This window comes from Protobothrops mucrosquamatus, unplaced genomic scaffold, assembly GCF_001527695.2.
Source record: "Protobothrops mucrosquamatus isolate PMUCROS unplaced genomic scaffold, P.Mucros_1.0 scaffold450, whole genome shotgun sequence".
Lineage (NCBI taxonomy): Eukaryota > Metazoa > Chordata > Lepidosauria > Squamata > Viperidae > Protobothrops > Protobothrops mucrosquamatus.
In genome coordinates, this window is record NW_015386773.1 from 357,583 (window position 1) to 379,536 (window position 21,954).

Genomic DNA, 21,954 nt, shown 5'->3' on the forward strand with positions numbered 1-21,954 from the left:
AAAAAAAAGGCATACATACTCAGGTTCTTATAAGATAGAGTCCATGAGTTTTGCTATCAATAAATAAAATACCTTTTTAGAGGTGAAACTAGCTATTAATGTCAAGTGCCAGATAAAATTACTAACCCTTTATTATATTATCTACTAGCTATACCCAGCCACGCGTTGCTGTGGCTCAGTCTGGTAAAAGTGTGTGTTGCTTTTATGTCCAACAGATGGCGCTGTTTTTCAAGAAAAGCATGTTTTTACCTGTCACAGCTGTGACATCTATATAATATAGGTATATAAAAACACGCGTGTATTCGAATGCAACGTTGTGTCAAAATTTCAAAGCAATCGGTGAAGAACTTTCGGAGATTTAAGAATTTGAACAAACAAACATTTACATTTTTATTTATATATATAAGATATAAGATAATATAAAAAAATTGATGAAGCACTGAGGACAAACATGCAGCTGAATTCTACAGATCAAATGTATTATACCCTTCTGAGATTTGAACCTGGGCTGCCTGCATGTTAAGCAGCTGTGTTAACCTCTAGGCCACAGGCTCTTTCTCACTTTGTCAGCTGTGTCAGGGAGGGAAGAGACAGGGGAGAAGAATTACCTTGAGTGCTTTTTGATGCACTCTGTCGACCCAAATATGGGGGAAAGAAATCTTTTGCCTGTATCAGCTCAAACTAGAGCCATCCACAGGCAGCAGTCGCAACTGCGACATCATTTATATTTTTAAAATTTGGATTGCTAAACAAAGAATTAAGGGAGAACGGGATAGCACACACACAGTATAGACAGGTATCTATATAGATACACAGACAGGTATCTATATAGATACACAGATATAGAATTAAGGGAGAACGGGATAGCACACACACAGTATATGGTATATAAGGTAATGTGTCAAATGGACAACATACCTTATCTATTGACTAATTTCATTGACTGGATAATCATAAATCAGCTGTGAATATTGGCCTAAAAGCCAACTCTTTAATGTTTAGATTAATATTTATATATTTTCTCTGATAAATACAATAGTCATTACTAATTCCATGTTTTATTTCAACAGATTTTTGTAAGAAAATAGCAACAAAGGGTCTGTGGATGAAATAGTGTTGAGTGATTATTACACTTCCTGACCACTAACTGAAATACTGTACATTGCAGCAAGAAAAAAAATAGTTTGGTAGAATCCTGCCACAAAGTTTACATCAGACCATCCTTGGATTACAGTTCCCTGAAGTTTACGCCAATATTACAGTTAAATTCGCAGCTGGCTAATCTCACCTTTTTATCTCCAAGATGCAAATTGTGTACCTCCAACAGCTCACTACAGCCACAGCCCCATTCAGCAAAGCGGAGGACGAAAGATACTAGAAGTTGTCTTCCAGCGAGATTGCACTGGTGCAAACCTGCTCTCTGAATGGGGTTTTTTTTTATTATTATGGGAACTGGGCATAGCTTAAGGTGCACAAAGCAGGCCAGCGGGTTCTCGGGGTTGTATTCTCCACCAAATATTCAGTTCATCACACCATGGGCCCAATCCTCCCAACTGCACTTCGGTGAAGTTTATCCAGAAAAAGGCGCTTCAAGCGAACCATCGGGCTTCCAAGTCCCGCCTCCTTTCATTGCCGTGGGCCAGGGGTAGGCAACCTCGGCTCTTTTATGACTCGTGGACTTCAACTCCCAGAATTCCTGAGTCAGCATAGCTGACTCAGGAATTCTGGGAGTTGAAGTCCACGAGTCATAAAAGAGCCGAGGTTGCCTACCCCTGCCGTGGGCGAAGCCGCTTTACATTAGCCGTATCCGGATTGAGCGGATACGCTAAATTTGATGGTGGGTCCCGCCTCTCCATCATAGTTCTTCCTTATAGGCGGGCGATCGACCCAGTTCCTCCTTGATCAGGCAAGAAGCGATGGTTCGGCGACTCCTCTTCCTGGGGTTGCAGGTCTTAATGCAACTGTGTCGTCTGAATGCAGGGTCTCCAAACACGTCGCCGCATCTGGTCTTTATCCTGGCCGACGATCTCGGCTGGAACGACGTGGGCTGGCACGGCTCCCAGATCCTCACCCCGAACTTGGACGCGCTGGGTGCCGACGGAGTACGTCTGGAGCGCTATTATACGCAGCCCCTGTGTACTCCCTCTCGCAGTCAGTTGCTAACCGGCAGGTACCAGGTAGGCGCGAAAAAGAGTTGAACTTGTCCCCAAGAAAGTGAGATTTACAACAACATTGGCTAGTTCTTTTCTCACCCGGCTCTTCTTGCAGAAGGAGGTAAAACTCTGGTGGTCATGCTTTGTGTTATTCAAGATTAAACAGAAGCCTAGTTAATTACTGCTCCACCTTTATTTATACATTCATCAATAGGCGGCAGCCAATAGGATTCAAGTATCCTTCCGCTTAAACATATTTATAATGAGTCTGCAAACAGCAAGTCTGGCACTTTAACTGATAGTTTTATGACCGTTTTTTCAACAATTCTATGTAATTCAATACATTACACTTTGAACCTACCCAGCTAGGATAAAGCGTTTTATAATAGAGTTTCCTGTTATAAAATCGCATAGGATCTCCTGCTTGAATAGGGAGGGGGTTGGATTACAAGACCTCCAAGGTCCTTCCCAACTCTATTCTATGTTCTATAAAGAATTAGAAAGAGCAACAAGATGATTAGGAGACTGGACACTAAAACATATGAAGAATGGTTGAGGAATTGGATATGTCTAGCTTAATGAAAAGGACTATAGGTGACATGATAGCAGTGTTCCAATATCTAAGGCACTGTCACAAAGAAGAATGGGTCAGCCTATTCTCCAAAGAACCTGAAGGCAAAACAAGAAGCAATGGATGGAAACTTCTAAGAAGTTTGTCTGAAAAGGTATAGGGGTTCCTGCTTGAGCAGCGGGTTGAATTAGAAGACCTCCAAGATCTCTTTCAACTTTGCTATTCTGCTGTTTTGTTATTCTGTTAATTAAACTTGAAGCAGAGAAAGGTTGGATCAATTAAAGCCCATCTTGGTTTTCAAAACAGGGTCAAGCACGATGACTTTTTAACAAAACAATATCATTCACAGATTAGGAGAATTCATGTCCAGATAAAAGGCAAGTTGAGGTCACTAAGAAATGAATTAAAAATAAAACCGGGATTAGAGAATAGAGAAGGGGATCAGCCCTGAAATGATGTATACCATTCGGTGCACTATAGTTCGTAAAGAATAATATAGAGCTGGAAAAGTTACAGAGAAGAGCAATAGTCACTTCTAAGGAAATATTGTAATATTTGGGGTATTTTGGTTTTTTTAAAAAGCAAATAAAGTATAATAGAGATGTGTACAGGTGTAGTTAGTGTAGAGAAAATAAGAATCATCCAATCATGCTGAATTATGACAGATTCAGGTTAAATGAAAGAATGCATTTCACACAGGGTACATTTAAATGTTGAATTCCTCCAACAAAATAAAAAGATGCCTTGGATAGTATTAAAGGCAGAGGAGAAACATAATGCTTTTGATTTGTTTAGCCTCACTTTGTATAAATTCAGCTAGTGTGGTTATTTATTCAGTATGTTCACTCTGTTACTTAAATCAGTCTTAAAAGATATACAGGTAGGTAGTCCTCGACTTACAACAGTTCGTTTAGTTGTTCAAAGTTATAACAGCAGTGAAAAAAATGACTTATGATCGTTTTTCAAAGTTGCAACCTTTGCAGCATCCCCATGATCATATGATCAAAATTCAGATGCTTGGCAACTGATTCATATTTATGACTGTTGCTGTGTCCCAAGATTATGTGATCACCTTTTGCAATCTTCTGATAAGCAAAGTCAATGTGGAAGCCAGATTCACTTAACAATTGGGTTATTAACTTATCAACTGCAGTGATTCACTTAACAGCTGTGGCAAGAAAGGTTGTAAAATGGGGGAAATTCACTTAACAAATGTCTCACTTAACAATAGAAATTTTGGGCTCAGTTGTGGTCGTAAGATCAAGGATTACTTGTATAAGAAATTGTCTTAAGCTCTTAAAATACAGTCAAAATGGATAATCTCCTTTACAGAATCCTCTTAATTATTTTTTCCCCCCAAAAATAGAGGTATTGTGCATTCTTAAACTTCTCTAATCCGCTATGGAAACTAACTTAAAAATGGATATTTTTATAAACAGATATTTTTCCATGTTAGCAAAATGTTTAGTAATAACTTCCTTTTGCAGCATGTGCCTTTTAAGATGGGAGATGAGAGAGCAGAAAACCACAAAGCCTTTTATACTTTTCTGTCAGTATTATGCCCAAAATATGTTAATAGTAGAATTGAGGGGGAACTAAGAAAAACTAACTGAGGTAGTTTTTGCAATTAGCACCTCTGACTTAAATAACTTTGTGTTTATAAGTACTTCTTGTTATCTAAGATTTTGAGTTGATTCCCTGACCCCCCCCCCCTTTGAGTTGATTCCCTGAACCACCACCACCCCTTTTTTATGTATTGCATCTAGGAAGTCTGAGGTTATCCATTTGGAAATAGATTAAGGAGAAGCAAAAGAATTGCGACATTCTGAAGAAACTTGTAAGAAATTTCTGTTTCTTACAAAATCCCAAATTGCACCACACTGATTGGTTTCTGTAAGATATCAAGGTGTTTAACTTCTCTACAAGAACATTTCTGCAGGAGGAAATGTATGCATAAATAACATGCTGGCTTCTTCAAAAGTCTTGTTTCAAGAGTCAGATTTGTACCCCTTATTTTCCCATTGCAAAAATTGAGATGGAGGCCAAGAGGTTGCTTCAAAGTGTTCCCAGCAACTTGGCACAGTGCTTGTTCTGGATACCATTCACCTTTTCTGTATGGAAGAGTGTGTCAGGAAAGCTTTGGCTCCTTGATTACAAATCAACACATGAAGCCAACTGAGGCCCATCATACAGAGAGCTAGATTTGCAGCAAAGATGCTTTGAGCAAAATAGAGTTGTAATATTAGTACTGTGTATCCTAACTAATGTTATCAGTTCTTTGAACTTATTAAAATTTGAGAATGAATGTAACCTAACCTCTTTTTCCTGCCCACTCCCCAACATCTGGCAATGATCAATATTTTAATATTTTAATACATGCTTGGATAATAAATACAAATACAGCCATTAGTATTTGTATGTTCTGTTGGAGGTACGACCACATTTGGGATCAGAATTTCTGTAGCTAAGTGAGGTTCTTAAGCTCCAGTTTTATGACCTTTTCTACTATGGTCATTAAACACACCACCATAGTCATTAAGTAAATCTACAATTGTCAAATGAGTCTGGCTTTCCCAATTGTTGGAAGCCTGCTGGAAAAGTCACAAATGGTGATCACATGACCCTGGCACGCTGCAACCATACATGCCAGTTGCCAAGCACCCAAATTTTGATCATGCAATCATTGGGACGCTACAATAGTCGTAAGTGCAAAGTCCAGTTGTAAGTCACTTTTTAAATTGTTGTTATAACTTTGAGTGATCACTAAATGAATGATCGTAAGCAAAGGAATAATAAGATCTCACAAAATCTTAGCATTCATGAGTGAACCTTGGGATTTCTCAGGAATTGAACAGTTAAGGGAGGATATTTCCAGTGAAGGTCTGCTGTTATATCTGTAGCAGTGGAATAAAATGTACAATCCTCTAGCCAAGTTTCCATTATTACTTCCCTTCTGCCTCTCCCTTCCCTGACTCTATCATAGAGGCAGAAGGGAAGTAATAGGTAGGGTGTTATTAAGAGGAAGAAGACAGAGTTCAGTCAATTTCAAACATTTTCTGTAATAAGATAACTGTGCCTAATCTGAAGTAACTGGAATAACAGTTCTGGGTTTGACTTCCTTTTATTTAGAATCAAACACAAATGTCCTGTAAATGCAAATTAACTATGTTTAAGTATTCTTTTACAAATACATCATGCAAATTACTCTTTATCTTCATATATTTCTTTAATTTGTTATATTTTAATTTGCCTGATTGATTTTTCCAATATTAAGATTTGTGTTGTGATAAAAAAAAATATGTCACTCTAGACCAGTATTTCTCAACTTTGACAACTTGAAGAGGTATGGACTACAACTCCCAGAATTCCCCAGCAAGCAAAATATGGCAGAATTTTGGGAGTTAAAGTCCACACTTCTTCAAGTTGTCAAGGTTGAGAAACACTGCTGTAGACAGAACTGGTTAAGCTTCCTAACATTGTGTGGGAACTAATATGTGAGGCACGCTTGTTTTCATTAGATCCATACAGGTTTACAGCATCAAATAATTTGGCCTTGTCAGCCAAGCTGTGTCCCGCTGGATGAAAAACTCCTGCCTGAGTTGCTTAAAGAAGCAGGCTACGTTACTCACATGGTGGGGAAGTGGCATTTAGGAATGTACAGAAAAGAATGTCTTCCTACCCATAGAGGGTTTGATACTTACTTTGGTAAGCAAATTTATTTTCATCCTTTCTTTATGCTGAATGCTAAGAACGTTCTATCATTTCTATCAGCAGCCTGGACTGGTAATGATTTCTTTTTTTAATGAATAAATTGTAATTGACTGACAGGAATTATATCCTAAGGCAAACCCCATAGGCTTCAAATTCTGATGTCCAGGTTCACCGAATGCATCAAGGCAAAACCACACAAACCAAATGGAAACTTAGTAAGTTGGGAAAATTAGGTAATACTGCGTAGTTGTTTCTGTAGAGATGTCAGTTTCTAATATAATGGAAGTTTACTGTGCAGTGATCTTCAGCTTTGTTGAGGGCAGCTTCAGAGGAAGAACTGGAAATGAAAACTATATGCATACTCTAATTACTTTAATCTCTCTCTTTTAAAGCTGGAGAATGTTGGAAATATTCTGAGAGACAGAGCTTATCATTCTGTTCAGAAATTGCTAATCATTGATGAATTTATTAGTTTTAAGCAGTGCTTTTTTTGTAAAAAAAGAAATGGTGCCAGAACTCACACATGTCATACAATCCGCCTTGCCTACCCTACAAGGTTCCATCCCAAAAAGGTGCCAGAACTCAGTTCTGGGTGTTCTATGAGAAAAAAAGCCCTGGTTTTAAGGATTCATAATATTCCACCAATAATAAGAGAAAAATATTTTTTCATTACTTGATAATGGCAATACCTTATTCTGATGAGACAGTCTCTAGATCACCAGTTGGTGTCAGTAGTAGATCAGACTTTTTTTACGCTTGCCTGAAGAATGTGAACATAAATAGCATAAAAGTTGTATGAGCAGCTGTTGCTGCAAACCTGATTCAGTTTATTCTGCAAATTTCAAAACAAAAACAGCTGTTCTTGCCTTCAATATTCTATAATTTCAATATCAATGTTTCTGACATATTAAACCGCTTAATATTACTGCATTGCTTTTAATAATTTTAGATAATGTATCTATTTATACTTTTTCTTCTTTAAATAGAGGATGGAATACATTGCCAAATAAATGATAGAGTTTATTTACTTGTTTTAAAAAAAATCTGAGAAGTTTTTTTTCAGGTTTAGGGCATCTCTGTAGTTTTTCCTCCTGAAATTATATCATAATTGACCACTCCTTGTTTTAGGCTACCTTCTTGGAAGTGAAGATTATTATTCTCATGAGCGCTGCATGCTTATTGTGTCTAAAAATGTGACCAGATGTGCTCTCGACTTTCGAGATGGAGAAAAAATTGCTGATGGATTTAAAAATATGTATTCTACTAATGTATTTACAAAAAGAGCTCTTGATCTTATAGCAAGTCATCAGACTGAGAAGGTATAATTGTATTTATTGGTCATACATCCATTTTTCAACACAGCTAAATATTTGAATGTTGTAAGCAGAGGATCATCTTTATGGATAGGTTCCTTATTTAAACATGCATTATTTCCAAGAGAAATAATAGTCTGGAGGTGCCATCAATTGTTTCAAGCATGAGCTGCTATTATACAGTTTTATATGATGTTGCAGGTGCCAGTAAATAATTCAAAATGGCAAAAATGTTAGGTATTTCTGGAATTCATCCCCCAAATCCGTAAGACTTTAGATGGGAACATTAATATCTCATCGGATTTGAGGCAATCATGCATGATTGTGAATAATTTAAAAAATAAATATGATTTTTATTATTTAAAGCTTTTGAATGTTATCTGGAGGCATTGCAGGTGACATGGCATCTGTTGATTCTACGTTGCTGGTTCCTATGCTAAAGCATGATTTATTTAATTATATTTCATAGCTGAGCCCAGTTAACTAGGTTCACATATCATACTAATCATGGTGAAAGGGACAATGGGGTCGTGTGTTTAGTTACATATCTGTGAGCTTCTGTTTCTCTCCTGCCATCTTCACCTTTGCCATATCTTACATAACTATACTAGGGTTTTATATCATTTTGAATCCTGGGTAATCTGGATTCTAAATTGTGGGTGGAAACTTCATGAAGTTTCCTTTTGCAAAAACTAAAATGAAGGACAGAAGTCATGTTGGAAGTTATAGAACCATGGTCCAACTGTCTTTCAACTAGTCATACCTTATTGTAAATGTTTGTCAGTGCCTTTGGCTCCTGAACATTTGTTTCTGCAGGAAATGTGTTCCTCTAACTCAGCTGCCCTATTCTCCATATTCTAAATGTTTTTAGAATAATGCTTTTTTTAAACTAAACAAAAGTTGTATTCAGAGATTATGCTCATTATCAGAACTTCATAGACATGGAAAGCAAAGCTGTTTTCTCAAGTGCTTTTTACCCTAGCCAAGTGAAAATATAAGGAAGGCAGTATATGTAGATGAAAATGTTATCATTTTTTCTTCTGACAATTTAATTTAATGCTACGGTATCTTTTTCCCCCCGTCATGTGTATGTTTGTGTTATAGCCATTATTTCTTTACTTTGCCCTGCAATCTGTCCATGAGCCCCTTCAAGTGCCTGAAAAATACATAGAACCATATTCTTTTATCAAAGATGAAAAGAGACGCAAATATGCTGGAATGGTTTCCATAATGGATGAAGCTGTGGGAAATATCACTTCAGCCTTGAAGAGATATGGCCTTTGGAATAATACCATTCTAATATTTTCTACAGGTAAGAATGAATAATTAAATATATACATACACAGTGATATATCTTCGGATACAGAAAGTAGAGGCCAGATTGCTGTGAAAATGGCTATTGCAGAATAACAATTTTGTATAACATCAGGACCCAATTTAGAATACTGGTCATTATCTGTAAAGTCCTATATGGTATGGCCTTGGATTACATCAAAGACCACCCTATTTGTTATGATTCTGTCTTATCTAAATGTCCAGAGAAGGCCTGATCAAGGCCCAAATCTCAAATGAGATAAAAGATGTGTAGGCCACAAGGAAGGTGGTCTTGGTACTAGTCCCCCCATTGTGAAACATGTTGCTCTCCCCAAATACCTTTGCCCCTTTAACTTTAGGGGTTTCAGAAAGCATTAAAGCTATTTTTTAAAAAACTAATAGGCTTTCAGCTTCTATCAAGGACCATCCAGTGATTTTTTAAATATTATTTAAGGGGGGGGCTATTTAAGTTGGTACTTTTAGATGTTGTTTTCTATTGACAGTTTTTCTGTACATCACCTGATATTGACATGATCAGGTCATATAGAAATAATCCAGATAATAAGTTAATTAAATCTATAGAAAATGAGGCAGCATAAATAGATGATTGGAGTTTGATATCAAGGGCAGAATTCTGAACCAATTCTTCTTTGATTTGCTCTGCTGCAGTCCTAACACGTTAAGGCAATTTGCAGCGTTTAATGTACTTACATGGATAAATATGATTGTCACTAATCCTACTTGTAGCTGAAATTGCTTTTTAGTTTGGCAATTTTCTGGGGTACCTTTCATTCTATTTTTCTTTACAAATGTTAGGAAACATTTTTTCCCCAAACACTTGCGAATGATGCAATACATGCAACAATTGATGTAGTTCAAGTTCCAACACATGTTTGTTTGCTGTATATGGATGTGTTGAACATTTGTTCTCTAACAAGCCTATTAATGTGTGTACTTAACAGTAAACTAAAATATAGTTGACTAAATATTGCTTATAGGGTGTGCATTAGTTTTCCCCAACTTTGCTGTATACAGGTGCTGTAAAAGTATATATGGAAAACTTGGCATGTTCTTCGCAAAACTGATCTTGTGACATTTTAAATATAGAACAATATTTTTATCCAGTTTTTATTACTATGTCAGTGAACAGTTCATTTTATATGATGCTTTCTCGAATTGCCATGTAGTTTCTCAAAAAATGTCTTCCTCTGTAAAATGGGCTTCTGTTTTCCTCCCATAATTAAGCATCTTTGAAAAATTGTTTTTAATTTATCTTGGCAATTTTAGGTTACTTTATTATTGAAAATAATATTGAAAATAATAAAGAGTGTTACTGCTGGGTTGTTTGTCTATGGATGTTCTCAGTCATCCAGGTCACGGTTGTCCCAAAGGTGCTTTTTCAAAAGGCAACTGGACTTTGTTTTTCCTTTAAAGACATTTTGGTTCTCATCCAAGAAGCTTCTTTAGTTCTTTAGGATGTAGTTTTTTGTTGTATTTTACTCTATACTTCTTGAAACGGGAGAAATCAAGAGAAATATATCAAAGACCAACTTACCCATTATGATTCCAGAGAGATAATTATACAAGAAAAAAACATACAGAGCCACAGGCTGGGCTTTTAAGACATGTAAGAACATCATTCCTGAGAATTTCATCAGAATTCTCTTATTTTTCTTAGAGGTTTCAAAAGTAAATTCTCTTGCATCAGACTGAATGAGACAGTTACAAAAAAAACCAGGCCTTACCTTGGAGTAAACTCAATAAAATTCAGTCAGCTTCTGAGACACAAATACCCCACTTCTATGGCAGAAAGAATAGCAAAGAAGGAAGAAATGTTTGACCTAAATATATTAAGAACATTTCAGTTCACCACTTGACTATTATCTAAAAGTACTTGTAAAAAAGGCAAAATGAATCTGGGTATACTTTAAAATACCTTAACAGCATCTTCAGGTAAAGTATTAAATAAATCTGCCAGAATTCTACTTATATAGGTAGTCCTCAACTTAAAACAGATCATTTAGTGATCGTTCAAAGTTACAATGGCACTGAAAAAAGTGACTTATAACCCTTTTTTACACGACCATTGCAGCATCCCCATGGTCACAATATCAAAATTCAGATACTTGGCAACTGACTCATATTTATGATGGTTACAATATCCCGGGTCATGTGATCACCTTTTGCAACCTTCTGACAAACAAAGTCAATGGGGAAGCTGGATTCATTTAACAACCATGTTATTAATTTAACACCTGCAATGATTGACTTAACTGTGACAAGAAAGATCATAAAATGGGGCAAAACTCACTTAACAAATGTCTCATTTAACAACAGAAATGTTGGGCTCAATTGTCATAACTCAAGGACTAACTGTATATTTATATTTTCATATAATTTTAAAGATTTTTTTGAAATAGTCCTGGTGTTTTTAAGAATTTCTCTTTTTAAGAAAAAAATAACTTTAATTTAGCATCATACTCACCCTCATAGAGCATCCTTGGTAATAACAGGAAAATTTTCATAGTCCAAACATGAGATAATTGTAGATTTGTACTTTTTTTCATAGGAAGCTAGCTTATGCTGAGTCAGATAATTTATATCATTATTGTCAATTCAGCAGCAATTCTAAATTCCAAATAGGAGAGACTGTAGTCAACAGATTTAACCTAGGACTTTTAGCTTACAGAAAATGGAATCTGCTACTGAAGTAAGACCAATTTTTGTTTTAGTTCTTATCTTAACCAAAATAATAGAAACTCATAAATAAGGTGGCTACTTGGCAGACCCTATATTTTTAGCAACTATGTGAAATGTAGAAGTTCAGCACATACAAATATAAAACTGTGGAGAAGGCTGTGCCTACTACTGTATATCCGGTAATTTCCAGAAGAGGGTGCTACAAGATATGAAATTTACTTAACTATCATGGTTACAGATTAGTTTCATTTACAGTTTTCTTTGTTTTGAAGTGTAACCTTTTCTGTATTACTTTCCTACTGTTATGATACCTTGTAGCAAAACAATGAGCTAAAAAGAGCTGAGTACGTTCTCTTCCACCAACAGCTAGAACAATTTAGTAAACATCCTGATCTTTGGTATGCTATTTGTAGTCTGGGCTGGCTTTCTGGTGCAGCAGTGAAAAATGTATTGCTGACTAGATGTTGCCATTCAGCTTCCCTCACCATAGTCTTATTAGCTGAACTTGCTGGGAGTTATAATACAACATCTAGAGCAGTGATGGCGAACCTTTTAGAGACCGAGTACCCAAACTGCAATCCAAAACCCACTTATTTATTGCTGGGTGCCAGGTGGGCATGGCCCACTGGGTGGGCGTGGCTGTGGTGGTCATGGTAGACTGGGTGGGTGTGGCCAAGGTGGGCGTGGTCACCTTGATGTTGCTCGTGGGGAGGGATGCCTGTGGGGGCCAGGCAGGGTTGGGGGAGATTCAGGGGGTCTCTGGCAGATGAGGTGGTGGGTAGGAGGCTCGTCCTGCGGGGTGAGGTGAGGCAGAGTGAGGGTGCCATTATCTCAGGGCAAGACAAGGCAGGGGCCGGGGCAGCTGCTGCCTGACACCATCAGCCCTCGCACACACAGGCCAGCGAGCGCATGGGGGCTGACAGTGTCCGTCAGCAGCCACAGCCTGCCGGCCCCTCAACCGGCACACTCTGGGGCTCCACAGCCCGCCACCAGCAGTTCAGAGAAGTGCCCACAGAGAGGACTCTGAGTGCCACCTCTGGCACGCGTGCCATAGGTTCGCCACCACTGATCTAGAGGAATGTAAATTCTTCATCCTTGTTTCAGTAGAGAGTACCAGAGAGTACTAAATAATCTAGATGAAATCATGAACCCAGTTGTATGGTTACTGGACTTCTAAAATTAGGACTTAAAGATCTAGGGCAGGGGTGTCAAATTCACTGAGGGGCACATCAGGGTTGTGGTTGATCTCGGGGAGGCGTGGGGGTGTAGCAGGGTGGGCCGGGGGGGCATGGCCAGCTCATTGTCGCTTGTGTCAGGGGACACCTGTGTGGTCCGGGTGGGGCTGGGGGGATCCACTGTCTCCAGCGGAGGAAGGCGAGACCAGGACGAGTGCCAAACTCTTGTCCCCCAGAGGAGCCTCGCTGTCCCTCTCAGGCCATGCAGAGGACCCCTGGACGGTGTCGCAGGCTGTCTGGAGCCCTGGGCAGTGGACGGCAAGTGCCCAGCCTGGTCCTCGAGCTTCCAGGGCACCGGGACCCCACAGCCCAGCCCAGCCCAGCCGTGCTTTCCCAAGGGGGCGCTTTGCTGTGCTTACCTCCTCCTTGAAGCTGCTGCTGCTGTTCTTGCTCTCGTTGGCCAGGTTGCTTATGGTGTGCACAGGAGGGCAACGTATATGGGTCAGAGGGAGGCCCATTCCCTCTCCATGCGAGGAGACCTGGCTTTGTAACTAAAGCATCCTCAGCAATAGGATGGGAGACTACCAGGAGAGATCAGGAGGAGGGAACAAGGGGATGGCAAAAGGACAGCAGGGCTGCTAGTGGCCAAGTGCTAAGGCAGGACTTCCCTCAGACACTCCCTCTCTCTCATTATAATCCCCTTCCTTCCTTCTCTCCTTCCTTCCTTCTTTCCTTCCTTCCTTCCTTCCTTTCTTCCTTCCTTCCTTCCTTCCTTCCTTCCTTCTCTTTTCTTTTTCCTTCCCTCTTTATTCTCCTTTCTTTCTTCTTCCTTCCCGTCTTTCCTTCTTTGCTCTTTCATTTTCTCCTTTCCTGTCCCTTCTTGGATGCTAAATGCAAAAGGGGAAACATTTCTCAATGCCTCCTTGCCTTGTGATCAAATGCCACTTTTGCTAGTAGTCTGTGGCCACTTAAAAGACTGAGAACAAACCAGGCTCAGTTTATCCTGTGCTTGCATTTAGTGGGGGGGGGGGGGTCCACAGTGGAGCAAAATATCAAAATGGTGGCTGTGATAGTTGATCAAAACTCCTCTGTTTTTTATGTGCAACAGCTTTAGCATTTAGGAACAGAGGTAAGTTAGTTGCTTTTCTATTAATACATAATCCTTAAAAGGGCTCTCCTGTAAGGACCCTGTCTTGGTCTAATTCAGACTGGAAATATACCAAAGGAAAATATTTTCCCCACTCTGCTTTGTCCTCCTTTCCCCACTGGAAATGGCTGCTTGCAACATCGAAGGAGGGGATACTTTCCTAAGAACTCACAATTCAAGAATACCAATGTTAATTTGAATTGCCAACAAAGTCCTGTCTGTGACAACACAGAACACAAAATTGCTTTCTCCTTTGAACTGGGGTATCTCCAACCAAGTTGCCTCTCCTTCCTCCCTCCCTCCCTCCCTTCCTTCTTCCTTCCTTTTTTTTTTAAGCTGCCAGAGGCCCCAGGCAGAGGTGGCAACAGGCAGGTAGCGGTGGGCAAAGGCTTCCGCTTATCCCTGTCATTGCCTCTGCGTGGCTCAGCTTACCTCTCCTAGACCTGCGCACATGTCTGTGTGTGTGCACGCGCACACGGTGTGTGTGTGTGTCACCCCTTGTAGCCCTGTGCCCTCAACAGAAACTTTCTACGATGGCAGAGTGTAAACTAATGAAAACTGGGAGTTTTTTGAGTACTTGTTTCTTTTTCTCAACGTGCCGCTAATCATATCGTGCCCTGACCCCCCTCAGCTCCCACCCACAACCCCATGGAAGGCTGCAAGAAGCTCCCATCACAGCTTCTCTTACCTCTCCCATTCTTTTCTTCCCCAATATCACAACATGGGGCTGCAAGAAGTGAGACCCCACACGCACACGCATACACACACTCACACAAACACGTGCACAAGTCTCATTCTGTCTCCTCCGTGCTCAGGAAGAGGCGAGGGTAGGGGGAGAGATTGGCAGCATTGCTGGTGGTCATGCCGGCGGCGGCCGTGGCTTTCCCATCTGGAGTGGGGCGGTCCCTGTGAAAGGGAAGCCTTGCAGGCTGTGAGGCTAGGCCAGCGAGTGGGGCACGGAGGCGCTAGTGCTGATCTACAACTTGGTGTGGAATGTGGTCAGCCTTAGATCCGCAGCGCTGCCCTGGAGCCAGTGACGGCTGGCGTCCTGAGTGGAAGGGAAGCGTTCAGAAATCAGTCCCCAGGGATGTCAGGCGTCACACGTTCACTGCCTCCTGCGCATGCGCCCAGAAGCGGGGCAGGAGTGGTCCCTTATTGGTTCCAGGGCATCACGGTGGATCTAAGGCTGATCGCGTTGTAGATCAGTGCCCAGTCGCTCTGGGCCGGGCTGGGCCAAGGCACCGTGGGCCAGTCCTTCGCCAACATATTTTGCAAACTTGGGAACTTTAAGATGTGTAGATGTTAATTCCCAGAATTCCCCAGCCAGCACGCTAATTCTCTACTAGAATCAGAGAATGGAGTATAAGAGAATTCATTCTAATTTACCAATTAAAATTGGCATTTAAAAAAACTAACAGTTGCTCTGCCTGATGGCAAGGAAGTAGTCCCCCCTCCCACCCAGAGCTGGTCCTCCTTAATACAATATTTGTGTGCCTGTCTCCAGATTAGTTACATTACAACAAGTTATAAGTGCAGTTGTTTACTAAGTATGTGCCTTGTATGTTGTCCCCTTGTTTCCATTTTTGTGATTTGCTTTCTTGTTCCAATACATAAGCCTTGCTTTTTTCTCTACAAATAAAGGAGTTATTTGCAAACTAATCAAATAAATTTAACAAATAAAATAAAAATAGAGGAATTTCAGTGTACTGATTAATTTTTCAAACAATATATGTCTTCTGTTATGTTTCCATGTACTCAGGACTGGATTGGGATATAATTTAAATGCTTCAAATACTGATAATGTGCAATCATCTAATCATGCATTAACAGCATTTTAAAATTTTTCAGAAAACTGCTGTGTATACTCTACACATGTATCACAAGTAGGCTTTAAAATGAAAGTTGTAAAATACATAATGTTGGGGGTGATTTTGGAGTTCAGACTGGGAGCAGAAGTCTTCAATATATGGGTTTGTATGGGTTTAAAAATGGGTGCATTTTTAAAAAGTTTAGCAGGATGAGTGGGAAGGAGCTAATCTTGCTAGGAGAAGAATATACTTACCACAGAAATTATTCATTGTGGACAGGATTGAAACACACAATACACAAAGACCAAAAGGGAGAGAGGAGGGAGTTGCTTAATCCTTGAAGTACAAAAGTTCAAGAATCCAGGTCAGTGGGAATGCCTGAGGTTAGAAATTAAGTGGCTCAGTCAAACTCTGAATTAAAGCTTTCATAGAAGCTACATAACTAATAAATATAGTACATATTACTAATCCTTCCCTTTTATAAGTTTTGGAAGGATTCACTCCCACAGTTTAAAAATTTATAATAAAATTGAAATCGCAGGCTTCCAATGCTGTTTTTGGCAGTCAGTTCTAAATTCTCCAAGCTGATGTGAACAGAACAACTTGAATTGGTGGCAGGTTTGCCCCTTGCTTAAACTATAGCCACATGCCTTTTAAGTAAGTACATGTTTCAGACATTTCATATTGGTACCACCCTGTATAATTCTTCACATATTAGTGTCTCTTTATTGCTTTTAAGATATACACGTGTGTGTGTGTGTGTAGCCAGATTCCAGGCTCAACAGATGGTCCCAATTCCTTTTTTCAAAGTTATATTGTGCGGCTTGCTATTGATTTCTTAGCTTATTTATCTCTTATTAAGGAACTAACTTTATGCTAATATGAAATTGCTTTAAAAAATAAATCATCAATACTCTTAAAGCAGTGCAATATAGTGCTATTAATTCCCCAAGATTTCCCCCTTACCTTTGATCTTACTAAGGAGAGGCATCTGAATGACCTTCAAAGGTTTTAGGCTCCAATTGCTTTTAAACTCAGCTACCCTAGCCTGTGGTAGGAAACTCTTGAGAGATGTATAGAAAAATTAGTTGGTTCCTATGTTACCATCTCAAATTATGAGACTCAATGCTTGTGTATCCATATGAATATTTTATTGATTTTCTGGTTGAGTCTGGAACAGATTTCATCCATTCTTATCCAAGATGATCCTTGGAATACAGAGAGGAAACAAACTAAGGAAGATGTGTACATATGTTCACACTAACCAATAATGCATTTCTTTTGATTTTGGATTAATCATATTTCACGTGAATCCATCTATTTCCTTATATAAACTATAGATTGTGGGTTAGGGTGCTGTGTTGATTTTTACTTATTTGGCAAATTATTAAAACAAAGCATGGCTGAGCACAGTGTGCAAAGTGTATATAACATAAAAATCTACCATAAGGTGCAAAAGATTGTGGGTTGCCTTGAACAACGAAGCGCTCAGAGTCACTTTGGCTTGTGAGATGGGTGGTATATGGCAGTCTGAAAATTTTGCTGGCTTTAGAGGACTGCTTAGTAATAATGCCTCCAGTACATTAACTTGACAATTAAAATTCAACATCAGAAAGAATTATTTTGCATTAGCACATGGCATTTGAGATTCTTTTATCAACATGTGTGAAAATGTCTTGGCAATGAGACACAGTATATGAAAGGCAAAATACTCATTGGAAGAGGTGCTCTGAGGTTTGGAAGCAGGATTTAATATTTCAACTCCCCTGAATATAGCCGTGGATGTAGGCTAACTGGAATGGAATTCAATTTATGTTATTATTTATGAAGATCTTGAGTTTGGAGAAACCATCTGAGAAGTTAGTGGACTTCACTGTACATAAATTTAAAAAAGGTTGGGGAGGCTGAATAAATTTTATTCCAAGGGGATATGAACTTAATAACCATCTTCTGTCACCTGCATGTTTCCCTTACAGTGTATTTCCCCCTTTCAGCAAAACAACAGCAGCACTAAGTAGCAAGTGCATATTGAAAAGTGTTTTAGAAAGGATTTTGCTCTTGTCCCCTGAATGTCTAATACAGTTCAAAAGTAAATGTAAGGAGAGATATTTTTCTAAGCTTCCCTTTTTTTAGTTCAGACAAATGATCCAAAAAAGGAGAGGGGCAGAGATCATAGATTTCCCCCAAATGGGAAATCACTTATCTCAAGAGAAAAGGGTGAATTCCTTGCCAATACATATTAAGGCAAATATGCTCACTAATATAGTATTTTAATGTAAATTTTACCAGAGTTAAATAAGGAATATTGGGTATAGTTCTGAATGCCCCATGAGACAATTTTGCTAATAAATATTAAATCATAGAATCATAGGGCTGGAAGGGACCTTGGCGATCTTCTAGTCCAACCCCTGCCCAAGGCATTTATACTATCCCTGGCAAATTAATGTCCATACTTTTCTTGAAAACATCTAGCGAGAAAGCAACCACAACTCCAGAAGGCAAGCTGTTCCATTATTTGATTTTTCTTGCAGTCGTGTGGCATATTCTGTAAGAATAGCTTATTTACACTGTTCATTTTTCTGGGATTCTTAAATGCTTCAAAAATTGTTTTGTTTTCCCCATATAATAAATAATTTCACACGTCATATTTTTTTAAATATTGTAATGATGTGGAAGAAGACAGTGAAATGTTGAGGCTGGCTATACACCTGCAAAGGTTTTAAACCTGCAAATGTTTTTCTATTTAATTATTACTTTGTCTTTTTCTTGACATGTAAAAAGCCCATGTGTCACTACTATTCAGACTGTGATTGTGTCACTATGTGATTGATCAGGCCTCAGGGTTTACGTCAGATTTCATTTCTCCATTTTGTGCTTTATGGCTTTTAATACTACAGACTGCTTATGATATATAAACCAAAAATTCATTGCCTCTGGTATATATAACAGCAATCCCCTTAGGTATGTGCTAATGAAGACAATGCTGTTTATGCTTCTAAAGTAGAGTAGCATTGATAAAGACATTCTATTAATTTCATAGTGTTTATTTTATCAGCTTTGCACCTAACATATTGGATTTTGACTTGTATTGGCAACAGAGCCAAAGCCTTGCAACACGAGCCTGTTTTGAAACATAACCAGCCTCTGAAAAAAATGTTGATAAAAATGGTGTGTGTGTTTGTGTGTGTGAGAGAGAACCATAATATGCCCACTGCAAAAGGTAAGAAAGTTATTTATACTTTTGTAAGAACCCAGAACACCAGTGACCAGATAATATAACCTAATATTAATATTATCTCAATTTGGCTAAGTTATTGTGGTTCTGCAGATACATGGAGCTTTTCCACTATCAAAGCCACATTAGAAATAAGTTTTGATTAGGCTACAGATTTGAGATTATAATTACTAGACTATATTTATTATCTGAAATAAATTTACTGAGATGTATGTAATAACCAACAATTATTTGGATCCAGATGGTATAAGCTCTTCTTTAGGCATATATCCTAAATGTATGGTAGAACATAATACCTGAGAAAATATAAAGATAAGCTTTGCTCTACTGATATTTTTCTTTCTGTTTTGTTCTTATTCATCTATCCCACATAGCTCTGTAAACTTCAGAAGATTTGAAAAGCTAGAAAGATTATTCCCAAGCTCTTTCAAACTATTTTACTAATTCACTTAAGAAATGTACAACATGAAATTCAAGCTAACTTTGATTTGAAATTCAGAAAGATCATTTCCTTCGATTTTTGCATATTCCTGATCTGTGCATACATGATCCTCTCAAAGCCCTAAGCCATTTTCCCCTAAAATAGCTTACAATAGTTAATGTATTCTAAAAGAGTTGGATAAAGATGGAGCATGATCTTCAAAACAACTTAAATAAAAACAACTCGGTATTTATTTTTCCATGGTGGGCCAGACAGTGTAGATGTTTATCTACCTGTCTGCCTGTGTACCTATCTATTGTGGTATGCTGTTACAAATACCAGCAGATCAGATTACAGAATCCGTATTTGCTTTAGAGACAAATGCATAAACATAACCAATTGTTTTCTTCATTATTGACTGCATTAATAAATCACTTTCTTATCACAACATTGGTATCTTACAGTGACTTACCATCTAAGACACAACATGCACATTCCGCTTTTTGTAATGCTTAGAAATAGTTTATGGAGAAAATTCTGGGAAAAGTGAGATATCGCAGAGTATTTGGCCTCAACCAAGAAAAATTGGTGTCTTAATCTTTAAAAACATTTTCCTTATTAATGTGATAGCTCACACTCTGAGACAATATTTTTCAACTTTGGCAACTTTAAGATATGTGGATTTCCAGCTCCCAGAATTCCCCAACCAGCATTGTTCAGTATTGTTCATTTAAGAAGTATCACGATTTTTTAAGTTCAAGGTTTATGTTAGTAGAAATTTCCTTCATGGAAAACCAATTGAAACAAAATGTTTCACTATGAATAGAATGTTCATTTCTCCAGATGCTTTCCAGGTATGTGAATTTCCTATAATTCTCAGCAATAGCTGTGCCTGCTGGAAAGTTATATGGTATTCTTTTTTTATTTGCAGTAAGTAGTTCTTACTTGCTAATGGCTCATCCCTGTATAATTTTGAGTATAAAATCTGAATATTAGACAGGAAAAAATGCACCGTAACTCATAGTTTGCAAATGGTCATTTAGGTGACGCTCTGAAGCCTTGCATATTCTAGTAAGTTCAACATTTAGCAATGACATTTCAGTCAGAATTATCTTATCTTTACGTACTGTCACAATGAGTCAGTTTCAGAAAACATGCTTTGGATAAATAAGGAGAAAATCCAAGGGTGCAAATCTTTTGTTACTTGGATAAGATGATAAAATGTAAACAAAAGATTTTGGACAACACTATAAATGTCCTTTTTCTCCCAGAATATTCTGGTTGGTTTGTTGGCCTGGATACTGCTGTTTTGCTTAAGATGTTGACTAAATAGCAAGAAAATATTATGACTAAGTAACAAATTTGTGTGACTTTAGAAAAAAAAATTGTATTTTCTTTCTTGTGCTTAATTGGAAGTTAAAATGCTTGAAGCATGATTTATTTCAATGGGATTATAATTCATGTCAGTGTGCCCCTCTTGAAATAATTACATGGGATACCAATTTAAAATCCTCTTATGAAGACCATATATAATTTATTTTCAAGGATCACATTCCTGCAAGAATAATCTGTTAGGAATTGCATGCATGCCAACAGTAGATGGGGTTGAACCAAGCAGGCCATACTTTTGTTGGCATTCATTTTTGTTTACATCGCTTTTCATTCTTTTTCTGTATGTGCATTTCCCTTTTTACTCTTCCTCATATTGTAGTTTGTCATCGAAGGGACAGTTTACTCTTTTCAGAGGTCTGAGTGCCCCAAACATCTCTGCTTCAAGATAAGACATCCAGGTTTTATATCTTATTTGACACCCCTCTCCTAACTGCATTGAATTATTCCTGTCTCTTGATTTTTGTTCAATTAGGCCCATAGCCCAGAAAATGAAGGGAAATGCAAAATACAGATAATCCTTGACTTACAGCCATTCGTTTAGTGACCATTCAAAATTACAGCAGCACTGAAAAAAGTGATTTATAATTGTTTTTGCAACATTCCCATGGTCACATAATCAAAATTCAAGCACTTGACCGCTGTCATGTCTATGACAGCTGCACTGCCCCGGGGTCATGTGATCACCATTTGTAACCTTCCCAGCTGATTTCTGACAAGCAAAATCAATGGGGGAAGCCAGATTCACTAACAATCACATGATTCACTTAACAACTGCAGTGATTTGCTTAACAACCATGGCAAAAGTCATAACATGGGGCACAACTCACTTAACAACTGTCTTCTTGGCAGCAGAAATTTTAGGCTCCATTGTCATAAGTTGAAGACTACTTGTATAGACATTGTTATAACACTGTAATTATTTTTCTGTCATGGGTGAACAACAGTGGTCCATCTGATCATTTCATTGAATATTTTGTATGGATTGCGTCCCCATAAAAATGTCCATGAAGCTAT

The 21,954-nt window shown here is 38.3% G+C and overlaps 1 protein-coding gene across 1 annotated transcript in view; it reads left to right on the plus strand.

The window, feature by feature from the left end:
* The first annotated feature begins 1,911 nt into the window (after nt 1–1,911).
* ARSB (arylsulfatase B) overlaps nt 1,912–21,954 on the plus strand; it is a 68,385-nt gene continuing 48,342 nt past the window's right edge. Inside the window, exons 1-4 of the mRNA XM_015816430.1 lie at nt 1,912–2,177; nt 6,243–6,429; nt 7,564–7,754; nt 8,853–9,060. Of these exons, the coding sequence (XP_015671916.1) occupies nt 1,917–2,177; nt 6,243–6,429; nt 7,564–7,754; nt 8,853–9,060 (847 nt within the window). The 5' untranslated portion in view covers nt 1,912–1,916. The remainder of the gene's footprint in view (nt 2,178–6,242; nt 6,430–7,563; nt 7,755–8,852; nt 9,061–21,954) is intronic.